The following is a 26,592-nucleotide window of genomic DNA, read 5'->3' on the forward strand; positions in this document are numbered from 1 at the left end:
CTGCTCGACACACACACAAAAAAGAAGAAGAAGTTGAGTGCTTCAGCTCGGAAATCAATACCGTCCGTCCTATCGACCACACATATTACATGTGAAGGGAGAGAACGTATATAGTATAACGGGCCATCAGCACCGCCTGGCACAGCCAAAACAAAAGTTGAGAAAAATTTTGTTTTCCTTTTTTTGTTTTGTTTTTTAAAAAATTTCATTTGTGTGTCAGGGAGGAATCCGAATAATTGACAAAATAAGAAGAAAAACCAAAAAATCGGGAACGGAAATACAATAATAATAATAATCATTTCCTTTTTGTCTATTATACACTCTTGTGTGTAGCACTGTAGCAGTTGCGGTTTAGGAAAAATACCCGGAGACTTTGGGGTTGGTGGTGGTGGGCCACGTCCAGCAGCTTATTACTCATACAAACATTCTTGAAAGAAGACAGCTCGAGGCTATCTAGGCGATGATATGAATGAAAAATGATTACGAAACAACACAACCCATGCAGTCTGTAGACTAGAGAGAGAAACAGAAAAACTTGTGAAACAAGGTGAAAGCTATCTGAGAGTTTATTAGACTTTTTTTCGCCGGTGTAGACGGCCAGGTGGATGCACGATAAAAATAATCATAACAATAAAAAAAGGGACGTTTAAAATGCGAAGGAAAAAAAAAACAAGAGGTGCTCATGTCAGGAAGATAAAATAAAAAAAAAAAGAATTTGAAAAAAAGTTAAAATTACGAAGGAGGGAGAAAAAACAATGGGAGAAATTCGTGAAGCGACGAGATTTCACGCTCGCTGATGCGGCAAGAGCGCACCGGGACCCGCTCACAGTCAGACACGGAGAATTCTTTTTCTTCTCGTTCTTTTGCCTGTGCGTTTGGTTGATTTTATTTTGAAATAAATATATCTTTTACAAAAAGAAAAAGCGAAAGTTATAATACTATCGATTCTTACTGGGCGGCCAAGTTCTTCCAACCCGCCGGCGGAGTTCGCCTCTCCTCGTCCGGTTGCGTTTGTCCGGAGTGAAAGGCATTTTATTTCCATTTTAAAAAAATCAACATATTGACCAATGGTTATCTACACGTGTAGTATAACATACCGAATCCTTTGGTGCGCGCAGTTTGGTGGTGATGTATTGGAAACATTAAAAATACAGCAGGCAGCTTCGCCTCGAGTGCGAATTGGTGTTGGCCGGTGTGGTGGTTGGTGCCAGCCAACTGGGAAAGTTGATTCCCGTAAATTGATGTGATGGGGCCTCGCATGTAACGTAACAACAATCAGACGCGCCCATCGAGTTGCAACGAGAGAGCTCTAGAACAATATGGGCCGCGAAAGCGGCGGGCGTATTATATACATCGGCGATTAGCATCATTCAAGAAGAAGAATAGAAGGGCTCGTTCGCCAATCGATTGGAAACGGATGCGGCGGATGCGTGCAATTCCCGACGACGACTGCATTGTTTGTTGTTGACTTTTCGGTGCGGGGGGCAGACAAAAAAGTCTATAGAAAGACGAGAACTGTTCGCCCTTTTTGTTGGCATTGTCCGTATTGTTGTTGATGTGTACTGCCCGTCCCCAGTTGTGTGTTGTTGTATATGCGCGTCTTGTTTGTTTGATGACGCCAATCACGGCACATCTGAACTGCCTTCGCTTCGCCCAGTCGATAACAACAACAAAGGAGAGACGACAGTTGACATAGTTTTAAATTTTCCCGCTAGATGGCGCTGGCAGCGAGCAGACGCCCAGCCCTTATTTTACACACTGGCCTAGTAGCTGGTTGCTATTTTTCATAAGTTTCTCCCTCAGTCGGGTGGGATATTTCAGTGTTGAGAGAACCACGGATGGTCGTTCGTGTGTGTTGTGTGTGTGCCATCTCTCCCCCCTCTCACGTTTTTCGACTGTCAAGACGAGTATAGTTTCACGCTTCATCATCGTGAGTGCATTTCTCCACTGCCGTCGTCGTCGTAAAACTTCGGCGCGTTTCTTCGTGTAATTCATCAAGTTAACTTTTGTGGGCTCTCCCTTTCATCTTCCTGTCTGCAGCAGCAGCAGCAGCAGCAGACTGGGGGCTGAGGATGAAAAAATATTAAAAAATAAAAGATGAGCCGTTCCAATTTCGGTAGTGAAACAATTGACCCCGAAAATGATCTTGTTTTGACTCTCGACCCTGTTGTTTTTTCGAAAGTGAATTGAAGAATTCCATTAAAAAAAAACCAGACAAGAAAGAAAAGGAAGTTGTCTGTGTGTGTGTGTGTGTGTACGTACAGTGGCGCCATTTGGAAAAAGCCCCCTCGTTGTCTCTCTGTGTGTGTGATTCATCCTCCACTGGTTTGGGCTTTGCTTTTAGGTAAATATCCTTGAGCGAGAGGTCTCTTCTGTCGTCGTCTGTTTTCGTTATCTATTTTATTTTTATTTTCGTTTTTTCCTGTAAAATCCTTGAAAGAAAAGAATGTCGGCCTGATGAATCACCGAACAAAGATTAAATGAGGAAAAAATTGAAAGGGGGGGAGAGAAATAATATCATGGCATTAGGTCATCGTCACACACAAGAGAATGTGTGGAGAAACTTTTTATTCGTACAGACCGCACGTCCTTATTTCTTCAGGGGGTGTCACATGTCTCGATTGTCCATTGTGTATCTCTGTAGGCCATAAAATGTACGAGACGATTGTAGGGCGATCGTATTACATAATCCTTCAACTGTTTCCTGTCTTTCACCATGTCATCACAGCAGTGGGCTGTCGAAGCAGCTGCTGATCCACTTTGCAGGCCTGGCAGGACTCCTCCACACAGCGGAAACTTTGAAGAAAACGTTGAGTCTAGCTCTGCTAATCTCTGCAGTCAGACTCTCTATCGTTCCACCATGGCCCACACACACCAGTACCACACCACCACCGGATCCATCCATTATAAGAGAGAAAGGAAGAAGGGGGGAAGAGAAAAACTTGTCTAATGGTTCCCTGTGCTAGACGTGGATCGATATTTGTCTCTCCCACTGGCCCAAGTGAATAAGGTGACGACATTCACTGTACCAAAAAGTGTGGGAAAAAAGCACACACGACCAGATTGAGCTGGAAAAAAAGAAGGGCAACGTTTTCACTAACCCCTGCCTAACGTCTCCTCCCGTTTTTTAAAAATTATAATTGAAGGTGTAATTAGAACCTTACGCGGCTTTTTTCTCCCCTCTTGCGGACGGAAGGTCTTGGCTTCCGTCGCCTTTGGCCATCTCGTCTGAAAAAAAGTTGAACCCCCGGCCATGTAGACAAGAAGTTACCGTGTCTCATTTTCGAGCTTCCCCCATAGGTCAGAAACTTGCAAGTTGTTGTTTATTGTTAAATCAACAATAACACCAGGAAACACGAGAACGGAAGTTTCTCCCTCCCCACTCACTCACTGACCATTTCACTTGTACGCCTACATTTTTCACCTTCTTTTGTTTATTGTCCCAACTATTTTTATATTCTTCTTTAGAGGGAAGAAGAAGAAGAAAACCTTTGGGGCTAATGAGATACATTTCCCTTTTGGATCGTTTTCTTCTTGCTCCTATTGATTTGGGAGAGTCTTTCATCTCTTTTGATGACACTTGAGCGTCGTCAACTAAAACCGAATAGAAAAAAAGCTTTTGAATGGACGTTGATGATGACGTGACACGAAAGAAAAGGTTCTCTTCTTCTTTTGTTTCTTCCCTCCTATATCGACTTTTATTTTTTTCAATTCAATGTGGAAGGAAACGATTCTCTCTTTTTATTCTTCTTCTTGGACGGGTGCCATCGCGAGTCATTGGAGTCGAGATCCTTAGGCGCAGCAGCAGCAGCACAGATGGAAGATATCCACTGACATAGAAGGAAGAAAGAAAAAAGAAATTCCAAAAGAAATTTTTTTTTTCTTGAACGCTTGCCCCAATGGGGGATGACGCGTTTCTCTCTCTCGTCTTCAGTTGCCCTGTGTGTCACGTGACACTGGCTGTGCAGCAGCAGCACATCGATCGTGAGTTTGCCCCCCTCTACGACCATCTCTCCTAGTCCCTTTGGACTTTTGACTCAATCGAGCGGTTCTCTCTCCTCGGTAACTTGTTCGTCTTCTTCCATGGCGAAACCCAACGGGACTATCGTTTCGCTCCACGTGACTAGTCGATCAATATCTTCTTCTTCTTCTCTCGTCAAACGGCTAAAAGTGATGAAAGATTCGAGAAATAAAAAGGAAATTTCCTGATTGTTACTAACCGCCGAATTGGCTCCGTCGTTTTCTCGACGGGGGTGGAATTATTATTTTCTTCTTCTTGCGTTACTCGACTCCCTCGGGTGTTAATTGGATCGGCGGCTCCGTCATTTGACGTACATCGTGAAGCACATCGAGAGCCCGGCACGCCCTTCTCCACCCACTCGACTTTCTCCTTCTTCTACATCTCGATATGGGTAGAGAGGCAAGTCAGTGAGACGGACAGTCGATTACCTCAACTGAGAGAGAAAACAACTAATTGAAAGAACAACAACAAGTCGGCTGGCTTATTGTTGTTCTCCTATTCGACCGAGCCCAAAAGAATAAAATTCCCTACGCTATTCTTGACTATATTCGGACTCGCAGGTGTTCCTCCTCCCCGCATCCTTTGAAGCCCACCCAAGTCTTTTCTCGTATCACGACGGCCATTTTTGGGAGGAACGGAAAGAAGAAATAAAATGCGAAATTCAACTTTTTTTTTTAAATTTAATCCAAGAAATAAAAAAAAAAAAAAAAAAACATTTTTAAATGAAGAAATTTCTTTGTGTCAAAAAAGAATCTGGCAACGAGAAGTTGCATATCCCGAAGCCCAGAAGAGACATTTCTGGCATTGCTAACAATTTTTCCAGCAATCACAAAAGGGAAAAGTCTAAAGAATAGGAGGGAAATAAATAACGGCGTTTGATTGGGGCCCCGTCTTTACTTTAGCATTCCTGCCGTCGTGCTTTGCATATTTGATGTTTGTTAATAGACAATATGCTTGTTCCTTTCTTCTTTTTTGCTGTATTGTATAACTAATCCTTTTTTATTTCTCCCTCCCACCATTCAGAATTCAGATTGGCGCCGCCATTCTTTTCTCTTTCCCCCCCGCTGGATAAGAAGAAGAAATACCAAAAATACAAACGGCGCAAAATTTTCAATCCACCCGCACTGGAATAAACACAGAAGAAAAGAACTAGAGGCCATTTTTTTTTTTTTTTTTATTATTTCCGTTTTGTTTGGCTGGAATGGATTTGGAGGAGGCGGCCGTCGTTGTGGAAGCCAGCCAAGAAGTGCCAACTGTAATCCTCACATCCGCCGACGTGTTGTTGCTCCTCCCTGCATTGGGCCGTCTTGGAATGTTGGCTTCTTCCTTTCCTTTCTCTGCCTCGTGTAATTCACCCACCGGCGCTCCTGCTGTAACTGCAACCTCACGTTGACGACGGACGTCTCCAAAACAATTTTAATTTTTTCGTCTTTTCTTGGACGTCAAAGTCAATCCATCCATCCATCCGTCGTCCCCTGGGGGACCTATTCTCAAACCAAATAGTAAAAGAAACTTTTAAAAACTTGAACCAAAAAATGTCGATCCGCTTTCATCCGCAATTGGTGCTGGACGGCACGCCCAAGACGTTTTACTGCCGCGAATGGGTTTTCGCCAAAATCGGACACATCCTCGACAACAGGACGGCCGAGAAGATTCAAGTGGCCAACATTTCCGGTGTCCTTATTGTCGGCGAGCCGGGCGCTGGGAAAACGGCCGTCACCCTGGAAATCGTCCGCGGAGGATTGGGCCAGCAGTGCCGATCGCTTTCCAATCGAGTCCTGGCCAGTCACTTCATCAACGGCTACGAGCCGGAAACGCAGTCGGTGGCTGGATTCATCCGGCGCCTGGTGGATCAACTCCAAGAGTCACGGCTGATCGATGGATACACCGACAAACTCCGGCACTCTGAACTGGCCGAATGGCTCCACCCGGATCGCATGGAACGCGACCCGGACGAGTCCTTCCAGCGAGCCGTTCTCTTCCCACTCCTCGAGATGGACACTCCTCCTCGCAATCTCCTCCTCATCGTCGATTCGCTGGACGAACCTTCGCTCGTCCAGGATCTCGGCGGATTCAACGGCGTCCGCCGGCTGACGGACCCGACCAATTGCGACGGTGATTCCAGTCAGAGCATCGCCGAGTTGCTGGCCAATCACCACCACTTGTTTCCACCGTGGCTTCTCCTCCTCGTGACGTTGCGGAGGAGCAACAAACCCCTGGCCCGTCTCTTCACGGGCTTCAAGAAAATCGCCCTGGATCAGGTGCGGCGAAATTCGGTCGTCCGTGACGTCCAGCAGTACATTCTGGGCCGCCTGGAGAAGGAAGCGGCCCTCAGACGTCACCTGACTAGAGAAACAGCCCCGGCTCTCAACATGTTGCACATCAAGAGCCACGGCTGTTTGCTGTACGTCGAAGCCGTGCTGGACGGAGTGGCGGACGGCTCCGTTCTCCTCCGCGACATTCCCGAGATTCCCGGGACCCTGAACGGCCTCTACCTGTGGCTCTGCCAGCGGCTCTTCACCCGCCGCGGATGGAACAAGGTCCAGCCTCTGCTGGCCACTCTGCTGGCCAGTCGTCACCCACCCAGTCAGGAGCAGCTCATGCGGGCCGCCTACACCATCGACGCTCGAATGTCCCGTTCCGAGTTCCGCAAGCGGATGAACATGTTGCGCAAATTGCTGGTCCCGGCCGCCAGCCCGGACACGTCGGGCGGTTGCGTTCAGATTTTCCACAGCAGTTTCGGCGAGTGGCTGACGGACGTGAAGCATTGCACGCAACGCTTTTTAATCAAAGTGTCGGAAGGTCACGCCCGCTGGGCCGTGACGTTGGCCAGTCGAGGTGAACTCATGACGCCCAACGAGATGGAGGATTTGACGTTCCATTTGGGTCGGATGCAACTGCAGGCGCCGCTGGAAGCCTGGCATCTTCCGCTTTGGCTCTTGTGGACCAAAGCGCCCGTGCCGGACAAGGCCGTACTCCAGGCCGTCATGGTCAGCAGCCTCGGGGCCCACAACTTGGGTCTGGACGATGACGTGGAGAGTCAACTGGACGCAACGAGTCCACCGCTGGATTTGTGTGCGCCACCGGTCGTCGTCTCCGTCGTCGTCCGGCAGGAAGAGGAAAACGAGGACATCGGATCTCGAGAGCAACCGGAAGAAGCCGCTCCGTTTGTTCCGGAAGAAGATGACTCGATTGCCGTGGCATCCGCCGTTGCCGTGGCGACGGAAGAGGAAGAAGAGAATGTCATTACTACTAGTCGATTGGCCGCCGGATTGTGCCGGATGAGTGCCGATCCGGTGGAGGAGATTGAGGAATCGATTGAACACAATCGAGGAGGAGGATGCGAAGAGGAAGAAGAAGATGAGGAGGAAGAATCACCGGCCGTTTATCCGGCGGCTGCCCTTTTGGAGCGCCGCAACAGCGTCAGGCTATTGCGCCACGCCCATTCGTTGAACGAGGCGGAAGATCCGGAGCAGTCGCTCTTCTACGCCGCCCAGATGGGCTACACGTCGGCCGTCACCAAACTCTGCAATCGCTACCGGACCTCCATCAGTCCGGCCGCTTTGCGTCACGCCCTCTCGATCGCTGCCCGCCAGGGTCACGCTTCTCTAGTCTCCATTCTGCTGGAAGCCGGAGCGGATCCCGACGTGGCCGATTCAGAAGGATGGACACCCCTCAGAGCCTCCGCATGGGGCGGCCACGCCTCCACCGTTCAGGTCCTCCTGGAAAGAGGCGCCCAGGTGGATGCCAGTGACTCGGAAGGCCGGACGGCTCTCAGAGCAGCCGCTTGGGCTGGTCACGAAGAAGTTGTCCGGGCCCTGTTGAACGCCGGCGCCCAGGTGGACGGAGAAGACCGACAAGGACGGACGCCGTTGATAGCGGCCGCTTACATGGGCCACGCCGATATCGTGGCCGCCCTACTGGACGCAGGTGCTCAGCCGGATCACGTGGATTGCGAAGGCCGGACTGCCCTTTCGGTGGCCGTTCTTAGCGTCGCCTGCCGGACCCAGTCCCACAACAATCCGCCATCTGGTGCTAATGGCGGCAACAGCGTCCGCCGGCGCCGTCCTCGCGTCCTACTCAAACGACGCCCGTCCAAAATCAACTCGGATGACGCGCTGGATCCAACCGGTCACGATCTTCGTGACACCTCCTCACCACCGACCGAAGTGTCGGCGGCCTCCATTTACTCCGACAGCGGAATCACCGGCACTCTGACGGGCACCATGACGGGCACGTTGGACGGCGAGGACAACGAGGCCGTCGAGACTGTGACGATCCTGTTGGAGTACGGCGCTTCCGTCAACCACCAAGATAAGGAGGGAATGACTCCACTTTTAGTGGCCGCCTTCGAAGGCCATCGGTGAGTTTGTCACTTCGTTTAATGGCCGGCAGTGACTCATCTCTCCCCCCTATTTTTGTTTTTTTATTGATGGAATGATTTTTATGACAGGACGGTGTGCGAATTGCTGCTGGAAACGGATGCCGATGTGGACCAGGCGGATTTAGGTGGGAGGACTCCGCTCCTGGCCGCCGCCTCCATGGGCCACGGTCACATAGTCGAACTTCTCCTTTTTTGGGGTTGTTATGTGGACAGCATCGACGCCGAAGGACGCACCGTTTTGTCCATCGCCTGCGCCCAGGTAAAAGAAAATTCAAAAAATTCAAATAAAAAAAGGATTTCAATTGACAAAGAATTTTTGGAATTGTATTTTTATCAAGGGCTCTGTGGATGTGGTTCGATTGTTGCTGGATCGTGGGCTGGACGAAGCCCACCGGGACAATGCCGGATGGACACCGCTGCATTACGCTGCTTTCGAGGGTCACTCGGCCGTGGTGGATCTTTTGCTGGAAGTCGGCGCTCGTATGGAGGCCACGGACAACGACGGACGAGCGCCCATGTTGTTGGCCACCCAGGAAGGTCACCTGTCGGTGGTGGAGCGTTTGATTGAGCTGGGAGCCGACGTCGATCAAAAGAGCCTGGACGGAAAAACGCCGTTACGCGTGGCGGCCCTCGAGGGCCACACGTCCGTCCTTTCAGCCCTGGTCGAAGCCGGGGCCGACGTGACGGCCAAGGACCCGGACGGCCGCAGCACTTTGTACCTGCTGGCCATCGAGAACAAGTTGGAGCAAGTGGAGATCATCCTGTCGAAATCTGGCGTCAAATACAATTTGGAGGAGGATCGTGATTTAGAGGGACGGACGCCGCTGCACATTGCCAGTTGGCAGGGCCACACGGCCATGGTGGAGTTGCTGCTCCGTTACGGGGCCGACGTGAACGCGGTCGATCGCGAGCAGCGGACGCCGTTGCAGAGCTCGGCCTGGCAAGGACACGAGTCGGTTGTTTGGCTCTTACTCAAGGCCGGCGCGCGTGGCGATCAGCCCTGCTCCCAGGGAGCCACGCCCCTCTCAATCGGTACACTACGGGTTTTTTCTCCCCCTATTTCGTTCAATTCTTTCATTGTCTTTTGACCGAATTTCTCTGTTTGGGTCTAAACAGCTGCGCAAGAAGGACACGAAGGCGTTGCCAGACTGTTGCTGGCCAGTGGAGCGGATCCCAACCGAGCCGACGGATGCGGTAGAACGGCTCTGAAAGTAAGAAATTATCCACAAAATTAGAAACCCGGTCGTTGGCGCTGCCCGCACCGCATAATGACGGGAGATTCAACTTTTTCTTTTTTTCTTATTTGACAGTTGGCCATGAAAGGCGGACACAAGAAAGTGATTCAACTGCTGGAAAACTCGTCGAGCACCTCGTCGAAATCGTCTGAGATGGGATCGAGGTATTTGTCGGTCAACGGGCCAGACCCCACGCCCAAGGACTATAGTCCGGCATCGACTTTCGAGACGGCCGTAAGTAGTTCGCCATTGTTCACTTTGGCGGCCTCATCCCCCGTCGCCCGTTTGATTTCATTAACATTTTTGTGATTTTCCTTCCATCAGAGCTGCAAGTCTGGGAGCAACTTGACGTCGACGTCGACGCCAAGGTCCAGCTCGCTGACGGCCGACCTGAAAGCTTCTCCATCACCGTCAGTCCAAACGACGCAGTTGAGTTTCACTCAGCAGCTGCAGCAGCAGGCCGGGCAGCAGAGAGGCTCTCGCCCTCGGACGGCTGGACTGCATTTGCCTCTCTACTCGGCGTCTCGTATCCTGTCGCCGCTAAGTGAACCGCAAAGTCCACTCTACGCCTCACCTCCGCCGCCCACTCCTCCCAACGAGCCGGCCATCTGGCAACCCATCCATCAGACGACGTCGTCGACGGCCACCACCACCGCCTCCAATACGCCGCAGCTTCAGCCTCAAGCTCCTCGGCCGTGTGCCCCGCTGGATCATCATCGGTTGGTGTCGGTCCTGTCTGACCGTGTCAGTCCCATGACGGGCAACGTCTCGATCAAGAACGGTCAGTCGCGTTCCAGTCTGACGAGTCTGTTGAGACGGGAAAGGTCGGAGGACGCGTTCAGGATCGCCAGCCTGGCGGGCAGTACAACACCCCCCGTGCCACATCGGACGTCCAGCGTCGATCCCGACCGGACTCAGCCCACACTGAGAGGCATAGACATTCTCAAAAACGATTCCTCCTCTCTGAGGCCGTCGTCGGTTCCTCTCACGCAGAGTAGTCACATGCAAATCATTTTAGGTCCGTCTTGTCTTTAAATCTTTTTTCTTGACAAATAATTTTGATTTATGTTTTTTAAAAAAAATTACAGGAATTCCGTCAAAATCTCGTCGCAATGGATTCGGCCACCGTCCGGTCGTTCACCCGCAGTCGTCACGGGACAGTCACCACGGCGGGTTCAGCGGAATGCTGGCCGGCATCCGCAACAGCGCCCTACTACATGGCAGCACCAAATTGAAAAACGCTTTATGTAACGCCGTTAGCCGCCCAGTTGGCGTCATCAAAAAGGAAACTCAGTTATAAAAATTTCAAATTAAAAAACAAAACTCAAGTAATTATATGGAAAAAAATGGGCGGTGCCCAATGAACAACACACACACCACTCTCGCTCTCTCTATTCATCTCTCACATTTATTTTGTTGTTTTGTTTTTATCGTCATCTCAAGAACGACGGCCAAAGAGATAAAAAAGAAAAAAAAATATCCTCTCCTTCCATTTAGATTTTTTCTCTTTTTTTCTTTCGTGACTCTTGCGTGTTGTGCTGCTGCCCGTGTGTTTGATATTATAATAACATTTGGTCTTTTTTTTCGATTATTTTTGTGGGTTACATCATCTCTATCTCTTAATAACTTCTTTTTGTGTTCGCCCGTTGTCGATGTGAAAGAAAATGAAACAAATTATTCTTGGTTGTGTCGACGAGTAAAACAGACATCCAACGTTTTTCCCATTTTTGATTCGTCGATTTATTCGAATTCATTTTTGGGTATTTCAGGTTTGTATTTCGACTCGGGTTGTTACTACGTCAACTACATCAGGCCTGCAAACCCAAAAGCTTTTTAACAGATTCCTTGTAGTCGTTGATAGTCTCCGCATCTTCGCCTACATTTTTGATTGAAAGAGAAGAGAAAACAAGATGTAATTTTAGTGCGATTGACCTAGTGAATCGGGAACAAACAAAAAAAGAGTAGAAGAAACAACAACCTTCGTTGTGGAAGCGGGTAACGTTTCTCGCGTACTGTTCGATGACCTCCGGCTTGGTTTGGGCTTTCTCTCTGTCCGGCATTCGTTGGAGCAGCTGCTCCACTGTTCGTTGCGACTGGCTCCCTTCCCACACATATTTTTCCATGTCTGCTTCGCATTTCTCATTCTCCCACGGCTCAGTTTTCTGTACGGCAAACAACAGAGACAAAAGAGGAAGTGTCGATTACTAGACTCTCGCCAGCACGCAATTGTTGTTTGTTTGGCAAAACATTAGGACGTACCCAAGACTCGCTGACGAGAACATTCAGCAGATACATGGCGTAATCGAGGTTCTGCTTTCTCAAAGGACACCGCTCGGAGACGATCGTCAGCACGTCAGTTTCTGGGTTGTAACGCTCTTTCACTAGTCGAAGCAGTTTATCCTTGGCGTGGTTGTCCAATTTCAAAGAGCTCAATTTCAACTACATGAGGGAAGAAAAGAGTTACTTATAACAGGAAATGAAATGTGACTTTATTTTTTCTTCTTTACAGACCTGGAGTGTTACAATTCTGGCTCGGGCATCCCTCAATGAGGGGGAAGAATGGAGGTAATCACTAGTTGTGATTGTGATGGGGAAATGATTTTCAATCTTTTCGTTGGTATTCAACTCTTTCGGCCACTCTGTGCAGAACTCTACAAACAAATAATGAGTAAAGCTTTATGAAAATATTGATTATACTGCAGGGTTCTCACTTTTCAGTGCTTGGCATTGTCTCTCAATAGCGGGTGGTGTCAAGTGAAGAAAGTTGGGGATCTTCATCAACTCTGCATTGGCAAATTTGCCGGGTGGTGTTGCACCAGGGACAACCCAGCCCTGATGCAAGGGCAGCGGGACACTAGCTGGATGGAAAGATCTGGCAACTGGCCAAACCGAGGGCCAGTCTTGATCAGTTGGCATTTTGTTGGAACGTGGAGGATGAACTGCTGCTCTCTTGTATACTTTGCGACCGTATGATCTCATATTTAACGACTTGTTGGGGCTCAGATCCAGCGAGCGGAATTCATCATCTCCTAATAAATTTTACAGAAAGCCAGTTACAGCACATGCCATTCACGTGTAAATAATCTAATGATACTAAGTTTGAACAGATGAAAGTTACCATCCACTTTTTGAATTTCTTCATTTTTGCGAAATGATGTGGGATAATTAGAAATGGGTCTAATTGGCACAAACTGCTGAAAATTACGGAAAACACGTAGGTTGACAATTGCAGACATTTTATTCGACTTTTTTTTCCTCTTTTTTAGCAGACTAAAATACAAGTTTCGTCGCCATCTATGATTCACATTTACAACTACTGATTTGGAACTAAGTCTTCGTTACGCAAGACCGCCGCCATTTGTTTTCGAGCACTGATTGAAAGCGTATGGCGTATCGTTAGACAATCCGTACGGCGTATTTTCCTTCCTCACATTTTTCTTCATAAAAATGGTATTTCCCGTTTGGATTGTCCCTAGATGTTACTGAATCTTAATTATTTGTGTGTGAATTTAGTTATTTGTGTGATAACCTAGCCAATAATTTCTACTTGGAAATTTCAGCTGATCATGTGGCCTGAACTGGCCTGAACGTCACTGGCCTGAATGTCCGGGACCCGGCCTGAGCAAAGCCTGAGCATCTGTACATTTTGTCAAGATGTCATCTCTTTTTCCTGTACCGGCTGTACGTTTTGTAAGAAACACTTAAGAACAAATTATCAGGTAAATATGTTCAACTTTCTAATGTGAGACTTAGTTAGTCGGTTAACTTGCCTAGCTGTAGAACTTTATTTGTCTACCTTGGAAAAGCTTTCTAGCTGTTCCTTTGGCAACATTTATTCTGCAGGATTGTGCAGTTTACTTTAATTTCTGCCATTTTTGTTTTTGTCATTTGAGACGCTGTTTCCTTGATAGTAATTGGTTTTTTTTTGTGATAAACAGTTTGGTAAAGTCTAAGCTTCTTTGTTGCTACCCAATGTACACATGGATTTGATGCAGCCAGCTGGTAAAGGGTGTTCCTACTGCTGTGTTTTCGTCAAATGAAGAAACACAAACAACTGAAGTAATTAAATTTCAATCAACTTTCTAATTGTCTGTCTCATTCAAAAAGCTTGCGCATTCAAGCAAGCTTGCTAACTGATACTGAGAGATTTCATAGTTTAGCTATAGTTGTGTAATTTTTTTTAATCATCACATGAGAATTCACTGCTTGATAGTAATTGATTTTTTAAAAAGCAGGATTAACATCCAGTTACAGTCTTAGCTTCACTTTCTTCTTTGTTGCAGTCTAAATCACACATTTTTGTTTGTTCCAACAATAGCTATAAGATATTGTTTTCAGAATATTTGGTTTATCTAAAACCACCAAGTGTCATTAATTCGTCCTTTCAGACAGAATTTCCATGATGATGAAGATTAATTCTTTTAATTTCGGTTATAGGTTTATCGTGTATGTTCGCGTAGTCTGTGTCCGATGTGGCACGTTGTTGCAGCCTATGTTGGTGAAAGATCTTTCTACATCAAGTTCAATTGGCCGTTCCTTGGTGCTGATGTTGTGTCACTGAAGTTGCATCATATTTTGTTAAATTCTCATCGTGACTATTGCAGTTTACCGTTTATAAGTTCAGAAGCAAAAAAAAAATTTGGGATGCTTATGTGAACAAATAATAAACATGTTTCCGGGATTGGGAAAGGAAAGTGGAGGATGTTGGAGGGGGGAGGGAGGATATTTCAAGTTTGGATAAAAATTCAGTTAATCTATAACCCTACGAATGTTGCCCTACCAATTAATCTCCAAACCCCACAAACATATACCTTCCAATCCTTCAAACCCCGAAAACATACACCTACTAACCCCTAAATTTATACCCTCAACCCTAAAAACCAATTACCTTAACCATATGTAATAAATCAAAATAAATACGTTATGTGAACCAATTTGTTTTATTTTCTTTTTAAAATGTTCAAAAAATTCAATAAACAGAGCGTCCGGTTCAAGACGTTTTTCTTCTGTACGAGTTAAACGCAACCCGCCACCACCGCTGCGGCAATGAGACAAAAAGCGATGGTTTAGTTTTGCGGAAATCTGGGCCAGTCAAGTTACAAATTTTTCAAACTCAACAACTTCTGTCGAATTTTGCATCTAATTTACTGGTGCAAATAGCGATCCTATGTGATTGGTAGTTAAGAAGATGGTTGTTTAAAAAAACAAACAATGGTGAGTTTTTTTGGCTACACAGAACACCCCATTGTTTGTTTTTTAAACAACCATTTTCTTAACTACCAAACACATGGAATCGCGATTTGCACTAATAGACTAGATGCAAAATTCTACGCGAGTTGTTGAATTAGAAAAATGTGTAACTTGACTGACGGAGATTTGCGCAAGTAATAAACCATGGCTTTTTGTTTCATTGGGTAGTGGGTTGCATTGTTTAACTCGCACATGCTGTTATAGGATATGTCTACGGCCCCCAGAGATATTTATCTGGACCGAGAAGAAGAGAGAAGTACGAGGCAAGTTTTACTGGGGAGATGTAGTCATACTAGGCTTCCGGGTTAGACTCATGACCCTCCAAAAGTTTTCATCGGATCATGCGCCTTCCAAGTCCCCGTTCGACCAGAGCCCTCCCCTCCTCCTGGTTTCACAGCGGGTGAGTGACCACCGGCGGGCGTTGGTTAGTGGTTAGTTAGGGAAACGGGGCCACAGAAAAGAAGGGAGCCCAGATATGCACTTGTAATTGAATCTAACGATTAAACAATTTATCAGTCTTGAATTGCAGCATTGTCTCGTCGGTTTTTCACCTGTGGATGAAGGCCATGACAAGTAGCGAAGGATTACCCTGTAGCAGAATGAACATTTATTTGGATGGCAATTATATTCAAACAAGATTGTAGCGACAGAATAAGCAATACCTTAAATAAAGATGGCCCGCTTAAGAAAGTAAAAAGGGAGATTCAAGGGTAGCAGCCAACAGGTTAGTAAACAAGGGAACTTGTTGACTTTCTTGAAAGGACATGACTTCTCATATGCAAATTTAGAAACCTGGAGTTTAGAACCTGTATATCAAAAAAGAAAAATAAGTCACCTTGTTTATAATTTGTGTCATCAATGTGCTTGACGTCTATGATCTAAAAGAATAAACAATTATCAGTATACAATCAAAAGCGTCTCTTCAACATTAGATAGATGTAAGTGGAGATCAGTACTTACAATACATATTAGACTGCAACAGAAAAAGTTCAGTGACATGAGAAGTGAACTTACACATGAAACCACCAATCAGTTATCCAATCTTCTCTCAAGAAGATGAAATCAGAGATTTTTATATGCTGGGCTTTTGGTGATCTAGCAAGTCCAATTCAACTATGACTCCTAATAAAAGACGAGAAGAATATATGAATCAGCAACAAAAGAAATGGATAAAGTTAGTGTTGGTAATTACCTGTATCATTTTGATGTCACATTCAGTAGAATATAAAGATTTTGAACACAATAGTTGATTTTTGGTTGCACGACGGCCACGACCCTTTCACGTTTCATCCTGTAAGTTGATGAGAAACATTAAGGTTATCCAACATATACACGGAAAAGAACACATCACCGACAAGTTACAGACAAAATCACTCGAATTTAACCTATGAATTCATTGGTTTCGAAGAAGAGATAGCTTAACTTTTGACAACAAACCGCCATTCCATTAACTGACACAATCAACACGCCATCTATTTGACACGTCTCAAAACTCAGTATTAGTGGTCATAAGAAACTCACAAAACTAGAAAAACGCATTTTTGTTTGCTAAAACCTAGCATTTAATCCTTAGAACTGCACAGAGAACAAAGCTCACTTGTTAGTTTAATGCAAATTTACCGGAAATATACCGGAATTAAGCGATAGCGCCTTAACCATTGAGCTGCCGACAAAACCGGAAGTACGCGTACGTATAAAAAAAACATGAACTTTACTACAAATTTGACGAGGATAACGAATATGGATATGGTGATAATTTTGTGCGTCGAATGAATATGTACTGAACTAACTGACTCATTTAGAAACCGGAAGTAGCCAATATAAAAGCAAATTATCAAAAATGTAACTATGTAACGTTTTGTTGCTAGAAAATATACGGTCAATTAGCACACAAAATTATCTTACTTTAACTGCCAATAAATGTCTTTGAAATTGTGTAAACTGTAAAGTAAAAGTATCTGGAACTGATGTTTCTGACAGTTTGACAGCCTATGGCCATCTAGCGCTGTAAACAAGAAATGTGGAAAATTTAAAACGGTCAAATGAAAACGATACAGCCTCGCTCTAGCTAATCGAGACTAACTAAAACTCTACTTAATCAAAACTAACTAAAATGACAAAGAATAAAATCCCGAAAAAATCCCTAAAAAAACTGGATACTTACGTAATATTGTTAGGCAACTGGCGAGACTGTTGAAGATCGCATTGTCAAAAAATGTGTTCTATCAACAACGTCAGCAAGCTAAGGCTAGAAGCTTGATTCTCGAAATCCCTTTCATGAGCAATAAAGACTAAGTGTTCAATACTAGATTCAGTGACAGAGTTCAATGGAAAATCCTTTCTTTTAAGGAGGCTGATCATGGTTGTGGTGTGACAAAGAGAAAAGGAGATTTGGAATTCAGCACAACACAAAATTAGATTGCGTCTATCAAGGCGACGAGTCCTCCAGGGCCACGACTGTTTGTGCTAACAAAATAGTGTTCCGATTGGTATTCCGATTTTAATGTTTGGTAGATTAATGGTGATTTTTTGTGTTAGTACGTCCGATAATTAACTACCTAGGAGAAGATTATCAAGTTCTATAAACTGAAGACATTTTCAGGTATTACATAAAACACGAGTATATTCATATTCAGGGGAAACAGAATACGATCGTTGCTTCAACAGGAAACGAGGAACGGGTTGTTATCTTTCTTCAAACTAGTAAACATACTGTTAATTACTGGGTTAATAAATGAACTGCTAGTTTAAACTGAAAAAAAACTAACATTATTCAAATTAGGCGCTATTCTAGGCTATGAGTAAAACGCCTGGTACTACTACGAATGGTGGATAACTCATTAACTGATAGTTCAAAGAACCAATCAATTTCCAACTATCCCATTAAAGACTTCGCAAACGCATCGTCCTCTGGAAACTGAGTCATCAATTCTGGGTTTGGAATGTAACGACGCCCGTCGAATCGTTCAAAGAATATCCCAATGTGAGGATTGTTAATAACTGCACCTTCCGGATGAAGCTTTAAATGGTCTAAAGAATGTTACAAAAGGATTAAAACGGCTTAATACTTGAGTTTTCCCAGTAGTAATGTCACCTTCGCTGATGGAATTAAGATTTCCATTGTCGAACAATACTCTATAATGGGCGCCACGGCAACATTGGCAATTGAACTGCACCGAGACGATGACGCACAATCCTCCGGGTGGACAAGCATTATGCTGGTGTTTGTCTGTGTCAGTCGCACCAGAGTTAACATAATCCTCGAGAAAATCCTCTTCGCCATTATAAATCATCACTAGTCCAGCAGCGTATTTAGTCCAAGGCAAACGTCCATGAATTTCTCTCTAAAGAATAAAAGTGACACAAAATAAGACGTAAAATAAAATAATAAAAACTTGGTTCATACATTAGCAATCGCAGCCTGTTGTTCGCTGAATTTCTGGATGCATTCGATCAAATGAGTATGGTTGAGACACTCGTGAGACTAAGAAAAAGAAATTGTTATAATTGTACGTCATCCCAACTGTGTACAACAGACCTTAAGAAGTTCCATTGCTTGTTCCAATTGATATCCGAAATGATTGCACCATCCAGCGTAGCTCTCGATTGCTCTTACTGTTTCAGAAGTGATTATGCAGGCTAATCGAACAAAATGCAAGTGGTTTTCCTTGTTCAGAATAGATGCACATGGACTATTATGAGGCACTCCGCATGGTGCTAAATATTTCAAAAGTAGCATGAAGACATCCTTGGCTGGAACGACGCAAATCGGAAACGACTCAGAGACGGCTGATTGCACTCCTTTCGAAGCAATTCCAGTTGAAGGACTTATGAAAATATCAACAGTCCCATTTCTGGAGAATTGTAAGAAAACAAAAACTTAAGAAAAAATAGTCTAGCACATATGAATGAAGTAGTTTTACTCTGACGTTGTCCTATGTCTCATAATTATCCAATCCTCATAGTCTACCTGCATTGAAACAGGCAAGCAAAGAATTCCCAATCTTTTTGCAACTTCGTGGTAAATTACGAGAAGAACCAGCGAGTGGCCTTTTTTCGTTTGAAGAACCTCAATAAATTGTAGAAAAAAAGAAATATTGGCTTAAATTAAAAGCAAAGCAATGTTTATAACTAATGCTTACCTTGTCAACATAAACATTATTAAAGTTGCAAGTATCATCTTCATCCATTTCTGTAAAACCCATTTCATCATACAGCACTGTCTTAATGCAATCCAATCTAATTCTAACTGTTTTCAATTCTGTCAATTGGTCATCCATATCACTACAGGCCTCTCCAGTACTGTTTTTAGCATCAACAAGCTGTCTAACTTTATCTGAGATGTTGTCTATTATGTCTTCAATCTCACTTAAACTTTTGTTATGCTCATGTCCAACTTGACCCCATTGTGAAACCAATAGAGCCCCTTCCAAAAGAGATTTCTTAGACACTGGTAGTGTCAAGAAAGAACGCCACTTTTTCTCAAGTCTGCAAGTCCTCAAATGCACCAGAACCTTTTTTGCATAATACTTGATTGTTAGGTTTTCATTCCTGCTTAAAAGTACAAGAAATTAAATTTTTTTATCATGCCTGCATGCAAATATGCAAGTGTCAAACTGAAACTCACAACTCATCCTGATGAAATATTAGTTTCAGTAGCTCTTCTTCAACTAATTCAGGAATAGGACTACACTCTTCAATCAATTTATTCATAGTCAGTAGAGATGGTTCACCTATGGATGATGACGGAAAAAAAATATTCATTTAAAAGGAAAAATTACTTCATCAAATGTTAATGTAAAAGAGGTTTGAAGACCACAACCATATTGTAAAAACTAAAATCACCTATGGGAAAATTCAGGTACGACAAGCTCTTGACGAAATCCCTAACGTTTTCGCGGACATGTGCATGGACTTTCTCTGAACAAATATTCGAGTCCGCCATTTGAAACCAATTTTGAAAACAGATCCAACTATTTTATATGTGTAGAGTTTACAGTTTAAAAGCCTACTTGTTTTAAACTTCACTCTTTAAAGTGCTTTAAAGTGTGCTCGTGTCCATTTTCTTTTTTGTTAGTCTAAGTTCTTTCTTTGAAACGATCGCAAGGTTGCCAGTCGTAGAAAATATTTCGAATTTAAAATCATTTTCCAAATTCCAACTTCCAACTCAAGCAATAGTATTTTTCGCCAACTGTGGCCAAAATTACTAGTGTAATCTATAAAAAGTAAATGAAATAATAGAAATTCAAGGTGGAATAGGGAAATTTTCCGGGTTTTAAACCGACCAATGGTTTATTCAGAAATTATAAGAACGGTTTAATGGCGGCTCTTTCAGTCTTTCCCTTATTTCTTGAACAAACAAACTCGAAGGACGAAGGGTATCAAACATGTTGGCCTCGATATTGGTTGTCAAACGATTATTCGAATTAAAAAAAAAAAAACGAGAAAGAATTCAATATAACAAAAAAAAAACATAAACATATTGAATTTTCAATTTCTTCAGACTTTTAAGTGGCAGAATTTTTCAAACATAAATTATGCACCAATCGCGCGAAATCGCAAAACCCTAGTAATGTAAGGACAAACTCCTCATTGCCTGGATTTAAGGCATTCGTAGTGGCATTCAAAACATATCGGCGGCCATCGAAGCGTTCAAAATGCAAACCAATTTGCGAGTGTTTGATAACAGCACCACCAGGAAGGAGCTCCAAATCGTCTTCAGAAAAAAATGCAAGATAAAACTTTTTACGATAAACCAAATAGCTTAACTATCAGTAAATTACAATTATACCTTCAGGAACCCAACAACAATCCTGCCCGCCGTCGAACAGCACACAATAATATGGTACAATGTTCCCGCTATTAATATCTTCTCGCGTCATTCCCGACAAGTTTATAACGCCCAATTGAGGAAAATCTTCTTTCCCTTTATATTTCATTACGAGTCCTACGGCATATTTCATCAAAGGAAGTCGATGAAAAACAAAAATCTAGAAATAAAAACGAAAATAAAGGTGAAATAAAATGTTCTATTAGCTGGCAAAGAACACTAGAAGAAGTTTGGAACCACCTCGGAAACGGAGGCACGTTGTGCGGTAAAGATCTGTTTGCATATTTTCATAACGGCAAGATCCTGAAGTCCTTTACACTGGAAATCATTCAAACAAAGAGTGACATGTATTAATTATAATAGAATTCAAAATATTTATAACAATTGATCAATGATCACACATAAAAAGCTATACTTAATGTAAACATACCTCAAGCATCTGAATTGTCTCTTCCAACTGAATGCGGAGATTAGCGCACATTTCGGTGTAATCCGTAATCCACGAAATTTCTTGGTACCTACTGATGGCACAAGCTAACCGATGAATATGCGCACGTCTGCGATCAACGTGTATGCCATCTTTATCCAAATATCCGCTGTCTAGATATTCTAAGAAATGTTCGACCATATCTGTTAATACATTCTCAATCTCATGTACAGAAGAAACAAATGCAGCAAATCCAGGAAAATAATATCCAGTTGAAGGATCAATGAAAGTGTAGTTGATGACTTTTCTGGAAACAGAAAAAAAAGATTAGAAAGCGCAAAGCGGATGAAATAAACATTTTTTAAACATAAACGAAGACCGTATTACGATGGGCTTCCTGTGTGTCTTAAAAGAATACGGTCGAACGAAAAAACTGGAACGCAAAGAATTCCCATTCTTTTGGCTATCTCATGGTAAATTACAAGTAAAACGAGTGAAAGGCCACATCTGACTTGAAGTACCTAGGTTTCCAGCAATAGAAAATTAGTTTATAAATGTCTGAATAATTAAATTATGTATGTATATATACATATAAACGTCATTTACCTTTTCAACACACATATTTTGAAATGAGAATAGGTCTTCTCCAATTTCCACACATGAAAACTGCATTTCTTTATATAGTACATTTTTCATAACAGCAAAAATTTTTCTAGCAACTTCTGGGTCATTCACATCAGTTTTCGCATGTGAATCATTACTTTTTGCATTGACAATTTGCCTGACTCTGTTAACTATGTTCCCTATGGCACACTCAACCTCTTCTAAACTTACCAAACACTCTTTTTCCATTTGAACCCATTGAGATATCATGACAATTCCTTCCAATAACGACCTGTTGTGAATTGGTTGTAAATTATAAGAAACCCAATTTTTCTCAAGGTTCTTAGCCCTTAAATATCTCAGAACTTTCTGAGCATGAAACGAAATTGTTAAATTTTCATTCCTGAATTCAAATTTGCAAATAGTTATCAATTTCTATCATTTAGAAAGCTATTTACAATTGTGCTACTCACGTCTTTTGTCGGAATATTTGATTCAGAAGCTCTTCTTCAACAAATTCAGGCATTGGGCTGTCACCAACAATCAACTTATCCATAACAGCGAGAGGTGGATCCTCCATTGGATAGCACAAAGGTGACAATTTCTTCAAAGTTTCTCTAACATTTTTTACCACAGTGAGCTTAAGCCGCCACAATTTATTGGAGTTACGTATAACATGGAGAAATCGGCGACATGATAGCATTAAGTTTTGCAAATCAGATATCGAAGTAATCGATTGGAAAATGCGACATAAAATCTCATCTGGACAAGAGACCAATGCTGCCATTTCTTTAACACTAGAATATTTGTAAATTGTGTGACAAATACTAAATTAGTAGTTGCTTGATGTTGCTATTTTTCTACACGCCACAACGGTCAACTCGTTTACACAAAGTGACGCAGCCACGCACAAAGACAAAGCAATATGGCCGAATACGGAAATCCGAATGGCATAACAAAGTTCCAGGCGTTGCCAATTATGAAATTTGTTTGATGCGCCAAGCCGCCAATTCCTTGGGCGCCTTGGGCCTTGGCGCTTGGCGCGAAATTTAAATATAAACTTAGGTAAATTAATGGTAAATTCCACCATTACTTTCTTAAAATGGTTCGTAAATGCAAAAAGGATTATATCAACCAGCACAGATTTCTTTAAAAATACAAACAGTCACTATGAAACAGTTTAACCAATTTTATGCGGACCAAATTGCGTCAGATACAAATTTTTGTATTCGTAGAATTTTCTTTTTCCAAACTCTTACGTCCTACCCGATGGGAATAGATTTTTTTTAACATTGGAAATATTTCAAGTGAAATTATTCTAATGACTTTTACTGCTTTATGCAAAACAGCCAAGAAACAAGTTTCCGGAAATCGCGTTCTGTGGAATTGATTTCCTTTACTTATGAAGCAATACCATCCGAGAGAGTAAGATTAAGTGGAGTTTTAAAAACATATGGTTATATCGGGGGTTATACGAAGAAAACAACTGTAATAAAGTAAAATTATACAATTTCGCTCTTGCTCAAGAGTCAAGACCGACACTCATAATTTCAAAAATCAGAACAATCGACTGGCACCCATTGAGCTATATATTTAGTATAGTACAAGCACGTGGCGTGTAATGAACGGGGGAAATTTGTAATGATTACGTAGTTATCTATCTTTGCGAAGAACTAGATAAATTATCTGATCTTCGGTAAATTCCATGAGCTGAATTCCTTCTCAGTTTCGGCCTGGGTATGTACATCCGCCCCATATTTAAATCTTGATGCTGGACGTTAATTGTACCGTCGTGACTTTTTCTTCGCGGATCACCGAATTGCGAAATCGTGGCTACAGTCGCTGCAGAAGCGGCCTGACGGATGTTCACTGCTGTACAGGTGACCGGATCGCTGAAACATTTGAGCAAGTCCCAACTAGCTGGCAACCAACTATTTAAAAAGATCCACCGAGTGGTTAACGATACGATGACATGTGACATTAAGGATATGATCATGCTCATCGTTCGGAAGGGAAACAATTGGCCAAGGTTTCGATCGTAGAAAGGATAAGCCAAAGTTGCCGGCAATCCTATCAGCGGCTCGCCTCCTGTAAATAACAAACGATCGTACACCAGCACGTAAGATTGGATGAGATTACAAGATATTTTACCTAAAATTCGAAACAAAAACCCTGTGGAAAAGCTGGCGATGCAACCATACGAGTTGCAATATTCGTTCCAGTAGAGGATCAACAATAACTGAGGAAATAGTAAAACGTAGACCAAATCGGCACTCAGCAAACTGTAGGGTAATATGTCAAGTTTTAAAAATGGAAAACGTAAATCACTTGATGGTGGTAATGAATACTTACAACAGCCCATAAATAGAGTTGACAGTCAATGCCATCAGAGACGCCAGCGCAGCTACGATCACAATAGCGACCCACATAACTCGAAGGACGTGTCGTTCGGACGCCTGAAAAGTTTCCAAACAATTTCAAAATTTCGAACAGACTGCTCATTGTGATGTAGGAATTACGTCAGTGAAGAAAATGGCTTGATAAATATTCCTGGCAAACATGGAACTGGTTGAAAGAATGGACGAATCCGCCGAGGACATGACTGCCGCAGAAATTGCGCCCAGACCAATAAAGGAAACCCACTGTATAAAAATAAAAAGGCGAGTAATGACATTCTGATGAGATGCAATTCAAACAAGATTATGAATAGCTTACAGGCGGTGTCAAGAATTGCAGCATTAGAGGTAAAATCATTTTCCCGTGCTCCTCGGCTGTGACATTGATCGTTCCGTGGGTTGCAGCACTCCAATCTTCAAACAATTCAAAATTGCAGTCATTATTTAAACTAACCCAATTGATTTAAAATTGCAGGTTGTCCAGAGCTCAGGCCTACAGTAGGGGGTAAAAAAATGTTGCCCTCATTTTGTATTCCAACTGAAAAGCAGTTCCCAACGGGTGGGGTTCGCTATCTATTACGCATCCGACAAGCCTACAATCTACGATTATTATTCATACCTATAGCACTAAAGATAAGTTATTACATCCAAAATTGATCTTGCGAGAGGTTCCTCCCTTGGCATGGCCCGAAAACTTGCTACATCTACACATCCCATCTACAGGTCCGTGCAGCTAAAGACATTGTCCGACATTTCCACAAAATACTAGCCATTATTACTGACCTGTAACTCTGGCAATGACTCCCAGGCATATAGGTGGAGCTGCCAGCAGGATAGCTCCCAGACCAGCCATATATGAAATAGTCTGAGCTTGTTTTGGTGTTCTACACGCTAGAACCCGCTGGAAATATACCTGTAGAGAAAGAGAAAGAAAAGGAGTCGAACATGAAATATTGAATCTAGATAAAAGCCACATGAGATAGAGCTCAAAAAAGAGATGAATCATTTAACTACCTGCCAAGGAATGCCTCCTATGACAATAAGGAGGTAATTTTCAATGTAGACTCCAACATTGTAGATCTCTATCACTCCTTCCCAGGCTCCTGGGATAGTTAAAGCCTTTGTGTCGACCGCTTTATGAGTCCAGGCAAATGGCACGCAAATTGTCTGTTAATTTCCAAAACACACCGACGTAAAAATATTCAGAAATAAAAAGGGTATGATCATAAAACGACTTTTAATGGTCTTACCAGTCCGATGGCGATGCAAAATACCTGGACAACATCCGTATAAGCGACGCTGTGGAGGCCACCAAACAAGGTATAGAGCATAGCCACCGCTGCGCTCACCACAACGGAAATGGTGGTGTCCAAGCCGACGATGACGGATAGAGTGGAGCCGAGGGCGGACAGAATGGCTGATGACCAGAGAATCTCTCCGCAAAGAGCCGGGAGGAAAAGGAGACCTCCGATTTTGGCACCGTACTTCTCCTGGAAGGGGTCCAGCATCGTGTGGTATCCAGCGCTGCGCATGGGATTGGCGAAAAATAATCCAGCTACCCACAATTTGCGATTCAAATCACCCAAAAGCCATTATTATTACATACGTACATTTAACGAGTTCAACAAAAAGCGAAGCGATTTTCTTTCATTCATACCGACGATGAGACTGATGCCGAATCCAAACGGAGCCTGGCACCAAACAACGCCGCTGGTGAAAGCTCCTTCAGCCGAACCGATGACATAGCCTCCACCTACCCAAGTAGCTACAGAATTCAATTCTCACAGTTAAGGGTTGGTTCTTTTGGTATCCATTTGATCGACATTATAAAACATACATACCTGTCATGGTCAGGATACCGACAAATGTCCCCATATCCCTTCCGGCTAACATGACTTGCTCCGTTCCGCCTTGGGATCCTTTACCCCGATTCTTCCATCCGGCCCAAATGCCCACAGCCAGAATGAGGATGTAAAAAGTGACAATGGACACGAGGCCAGGCACGTTGATAGTCATCTTTGAATGATAGCCAACAAGAAGCTGAGACAATCCGAGACGAAGAAACGAAATCCTTTCACTTGTTTGATGCACACAATGTACGGAAATGAATGGTCCCCAGCGCGATCCTATTTATCGCCAGTTATGAAACGACACGATCCGTCCCATTCCGTCATCTTTTCTTCAAGACACGTTTCGTTGAGAATTTCATTGATTGAAAAATAAAACAAAAAACTACTTTCAAATCCAGCAACTCTATACGAATGAACACACTTTTCTTTCTTTCTTTCTTTCTTTTTTCCGGGTTAGTTCACACACACACCGCACAAAAACAATTGTGTGTGTAACGTACTCTGTACACACACACTTATTTTTATGGGACCACACGAGCGTAAACTAGATGCGAATGACTCCACTGTCGGGAGTGAACTGAGAGAGAGAAAGAAAA

At 43.4% G+C, this 26,592-nt stretch overlaps 5 protein-coding genes and 1 long non-coding RNA gene across 8 annotated transcripts; 1 reads left to right on the forward strand and 5 right to left on the reverse strand.

The window, feature by feature from the left end:
- Window positions 1-1,785: 1,785 nt before the first annotated feature.
- Window positions 1,786-11,357, forward strand: LOC124196194 (ankyrin repeat domain-containing protein 50-like). 2 transcript variants are annotated; one of them, XM_046591070.1, is made up of 8 exons: window positions 1,786-2,344; window positions 5,045-8,384; window positions 8,475-8,664; window positions 8,744-9,437; window positions 9,522-9,616; window positions 9,716-9,874; window positions 9,965-10,658; window positions 10,729-11,357. In XM_046591070.1, exons 2-8 carry the CDS (start codon window positions 5,557-5,559, stop codon window positions 10,938-10,940), a joined length of 4,872 nt encoding a protein of 1,623 aa, XP_046447026.1. In that variant the 5' UTR covers window positions 1,786-2,344; window positions 5,045-5,556; the 3' UTR covers window positions 10,941-11,357. The 2 variants fall into 2 exon arrangements, with proteins under 2 accessions (XP_046447026.1, XP_046447025.1); XM_046591069.1 differs by having other exon boundaries at window positions 5,052-8,384.
- Window positions 11,358-11,393: 36 nt separating this feature from the next.
- Window positions 11,394-12,952, reverse strand: LOC124196200 (28S ribosomal protein S35, mitochondrial-like). The gene is made up of 6 exons (XM_046591078.1): window positions 12,759-12,952; window positions 12,352-12,669; window positions 12,152-12,291; window positions 11,900-12,079; window positions 11,619-11,802; window positions 11,394-11,516 (listed from the first exon to the last, which is right to left on the reverse strand). Exons 1-6 carry the CDS (start codon window positions 12,874-12,876, stop codon window positions 11,449-11,451), a joined length of 1,008 nt encoding a protein of 335 aa, XP_046447034.1. The 5' UTR covers window positions 12,877-12,952; the 3' UTR covers window positions 11,394-11,448.
- A 2,702-nt stretch (window positions 12,953-15,654) lies between these two features.
- Window positions 15,655-16,255, reverse strand: LOC124196204. Its single transcript, XR_006875616.1, has 3 exons — window positions 16,083-16,255; window positions 15,905-16,012; window positions 15,655-15,696 (listed from the first exon to the last, which is right to left on the reverse strand). It is a non-coding gene; the product is annotated as an uncharacterized LOC124196204 (long non-coding RNA).
- Window positions 16,256-17,495: 1,240 nt separating this feature from the next.
- LOC124196198 (F-box only protein 21-like) lies at window positions 17,496-19,995 on the reverse strand. 2 transcript variants are annotated; one of them, XM_046591074.1, is made up of 8 exons: window positions 19,736-19,995; window positions 19,518-19,623; window positions 19,033-19,444; window positions 18,814-18,959; window positions 18,429-18,744; window positions 18,297-18,374; window positions 17,985-18,234; window positions 17,496-17,920 (listed from the first exon to the last, which is right to left on the reverse strand). In XM_046591074.1, exons 1-8 carry the CDS (start codon window positions 19,833-19,835, stop codon window positions 17,766-17,768), a joined length of 1,563 nt encoding a protein of 520 aa, XP_046447030.1. In that variant the 5' UTR covers window positions 19,836-19,995; the 3' UTR covers window positions 17,496-17,765. The 2 variants fall into 2 exon arrangements, with proteins under 2 accessions (XP_046447030.1, XP_046447031.1); XM_046591075.1 differs by having other exon boundaries at window positions 19,033-19,441; window positions 19,736-19,993.
- Window positions 19,996-20,141: 146 nt separating this feature from the next.
- LOC124196199 lies at window positions 20,142-22,702 on the reverse strand. Its single transcript, XM_046591077.1, has 7 exons — window positions 22,224-22,702; window positions 21,754-22,153; window positions 21,535-21,668; window positions 21,151-21,454; window positions 20,961-21,038; window positions 20,682-20,880; window positions 20,142-20,606 (listed from the first exon to the last, which is right to left on the reverse strand). The coding sequence occupies exons 1-7, from the start codon at window positions 22,535-22,537 to the stop codon at window positions 20,398-20,400; spliced, it is 1,638 nt and encodes a 545-aa protein (XP_046447033.1). The 5' UTR covers window positions 22,538-22,702; the 3' UTR covers window positions 20,142-20,397.
- Window positions 22,703-23,321: 619 nt separating this feature from the next.
- On the reverse strand, window positions 23,322-26,584 carry LOC124196347 (high-affinity choline transporter 1-like). The gene is made up of 10 exons (XM_046591360.1): window positions 25,988-26,584; window positions 25,804-25,911; window positions 25,397-25,701; window positions 25,161-25,313; window positions 24,930-25,059; window positions 24,466-24,560; window positions 24,270-24,392; window positions 24,103-24,206; window positions 23,902-24,032; window positions 23,322-23,838 (listed from the first exon to the last, which is right to left on the reverse strand). Exons 1-10 carry the CDS (start codon window positions 26,160-26,162, stop codon window positions 23,408-23,410), a joined length of 1,755 nt encoding a protein of 584 aa, XP_046447316.1. The 5' UTR covers window positions 26,163-26,584; the 3' UTR covers window positions 23,322-23,407.
- Window positions 26,585-26,592: the final 8 nt, after the last annotated feature.

The sequence above is a fragment of the Daphnia pulex genome, chromosome 6, assembly GCF_021134715.1.
Source record: "Daphnia pulex isolate KAP4 chromosome 6, ASM2113471v1".
NCBI lineage: Eukaryota > Metazoa > Arthropoda > Branchiopoda > Diplostraca > Daphniidae > Daphnia > Daphnia pulex.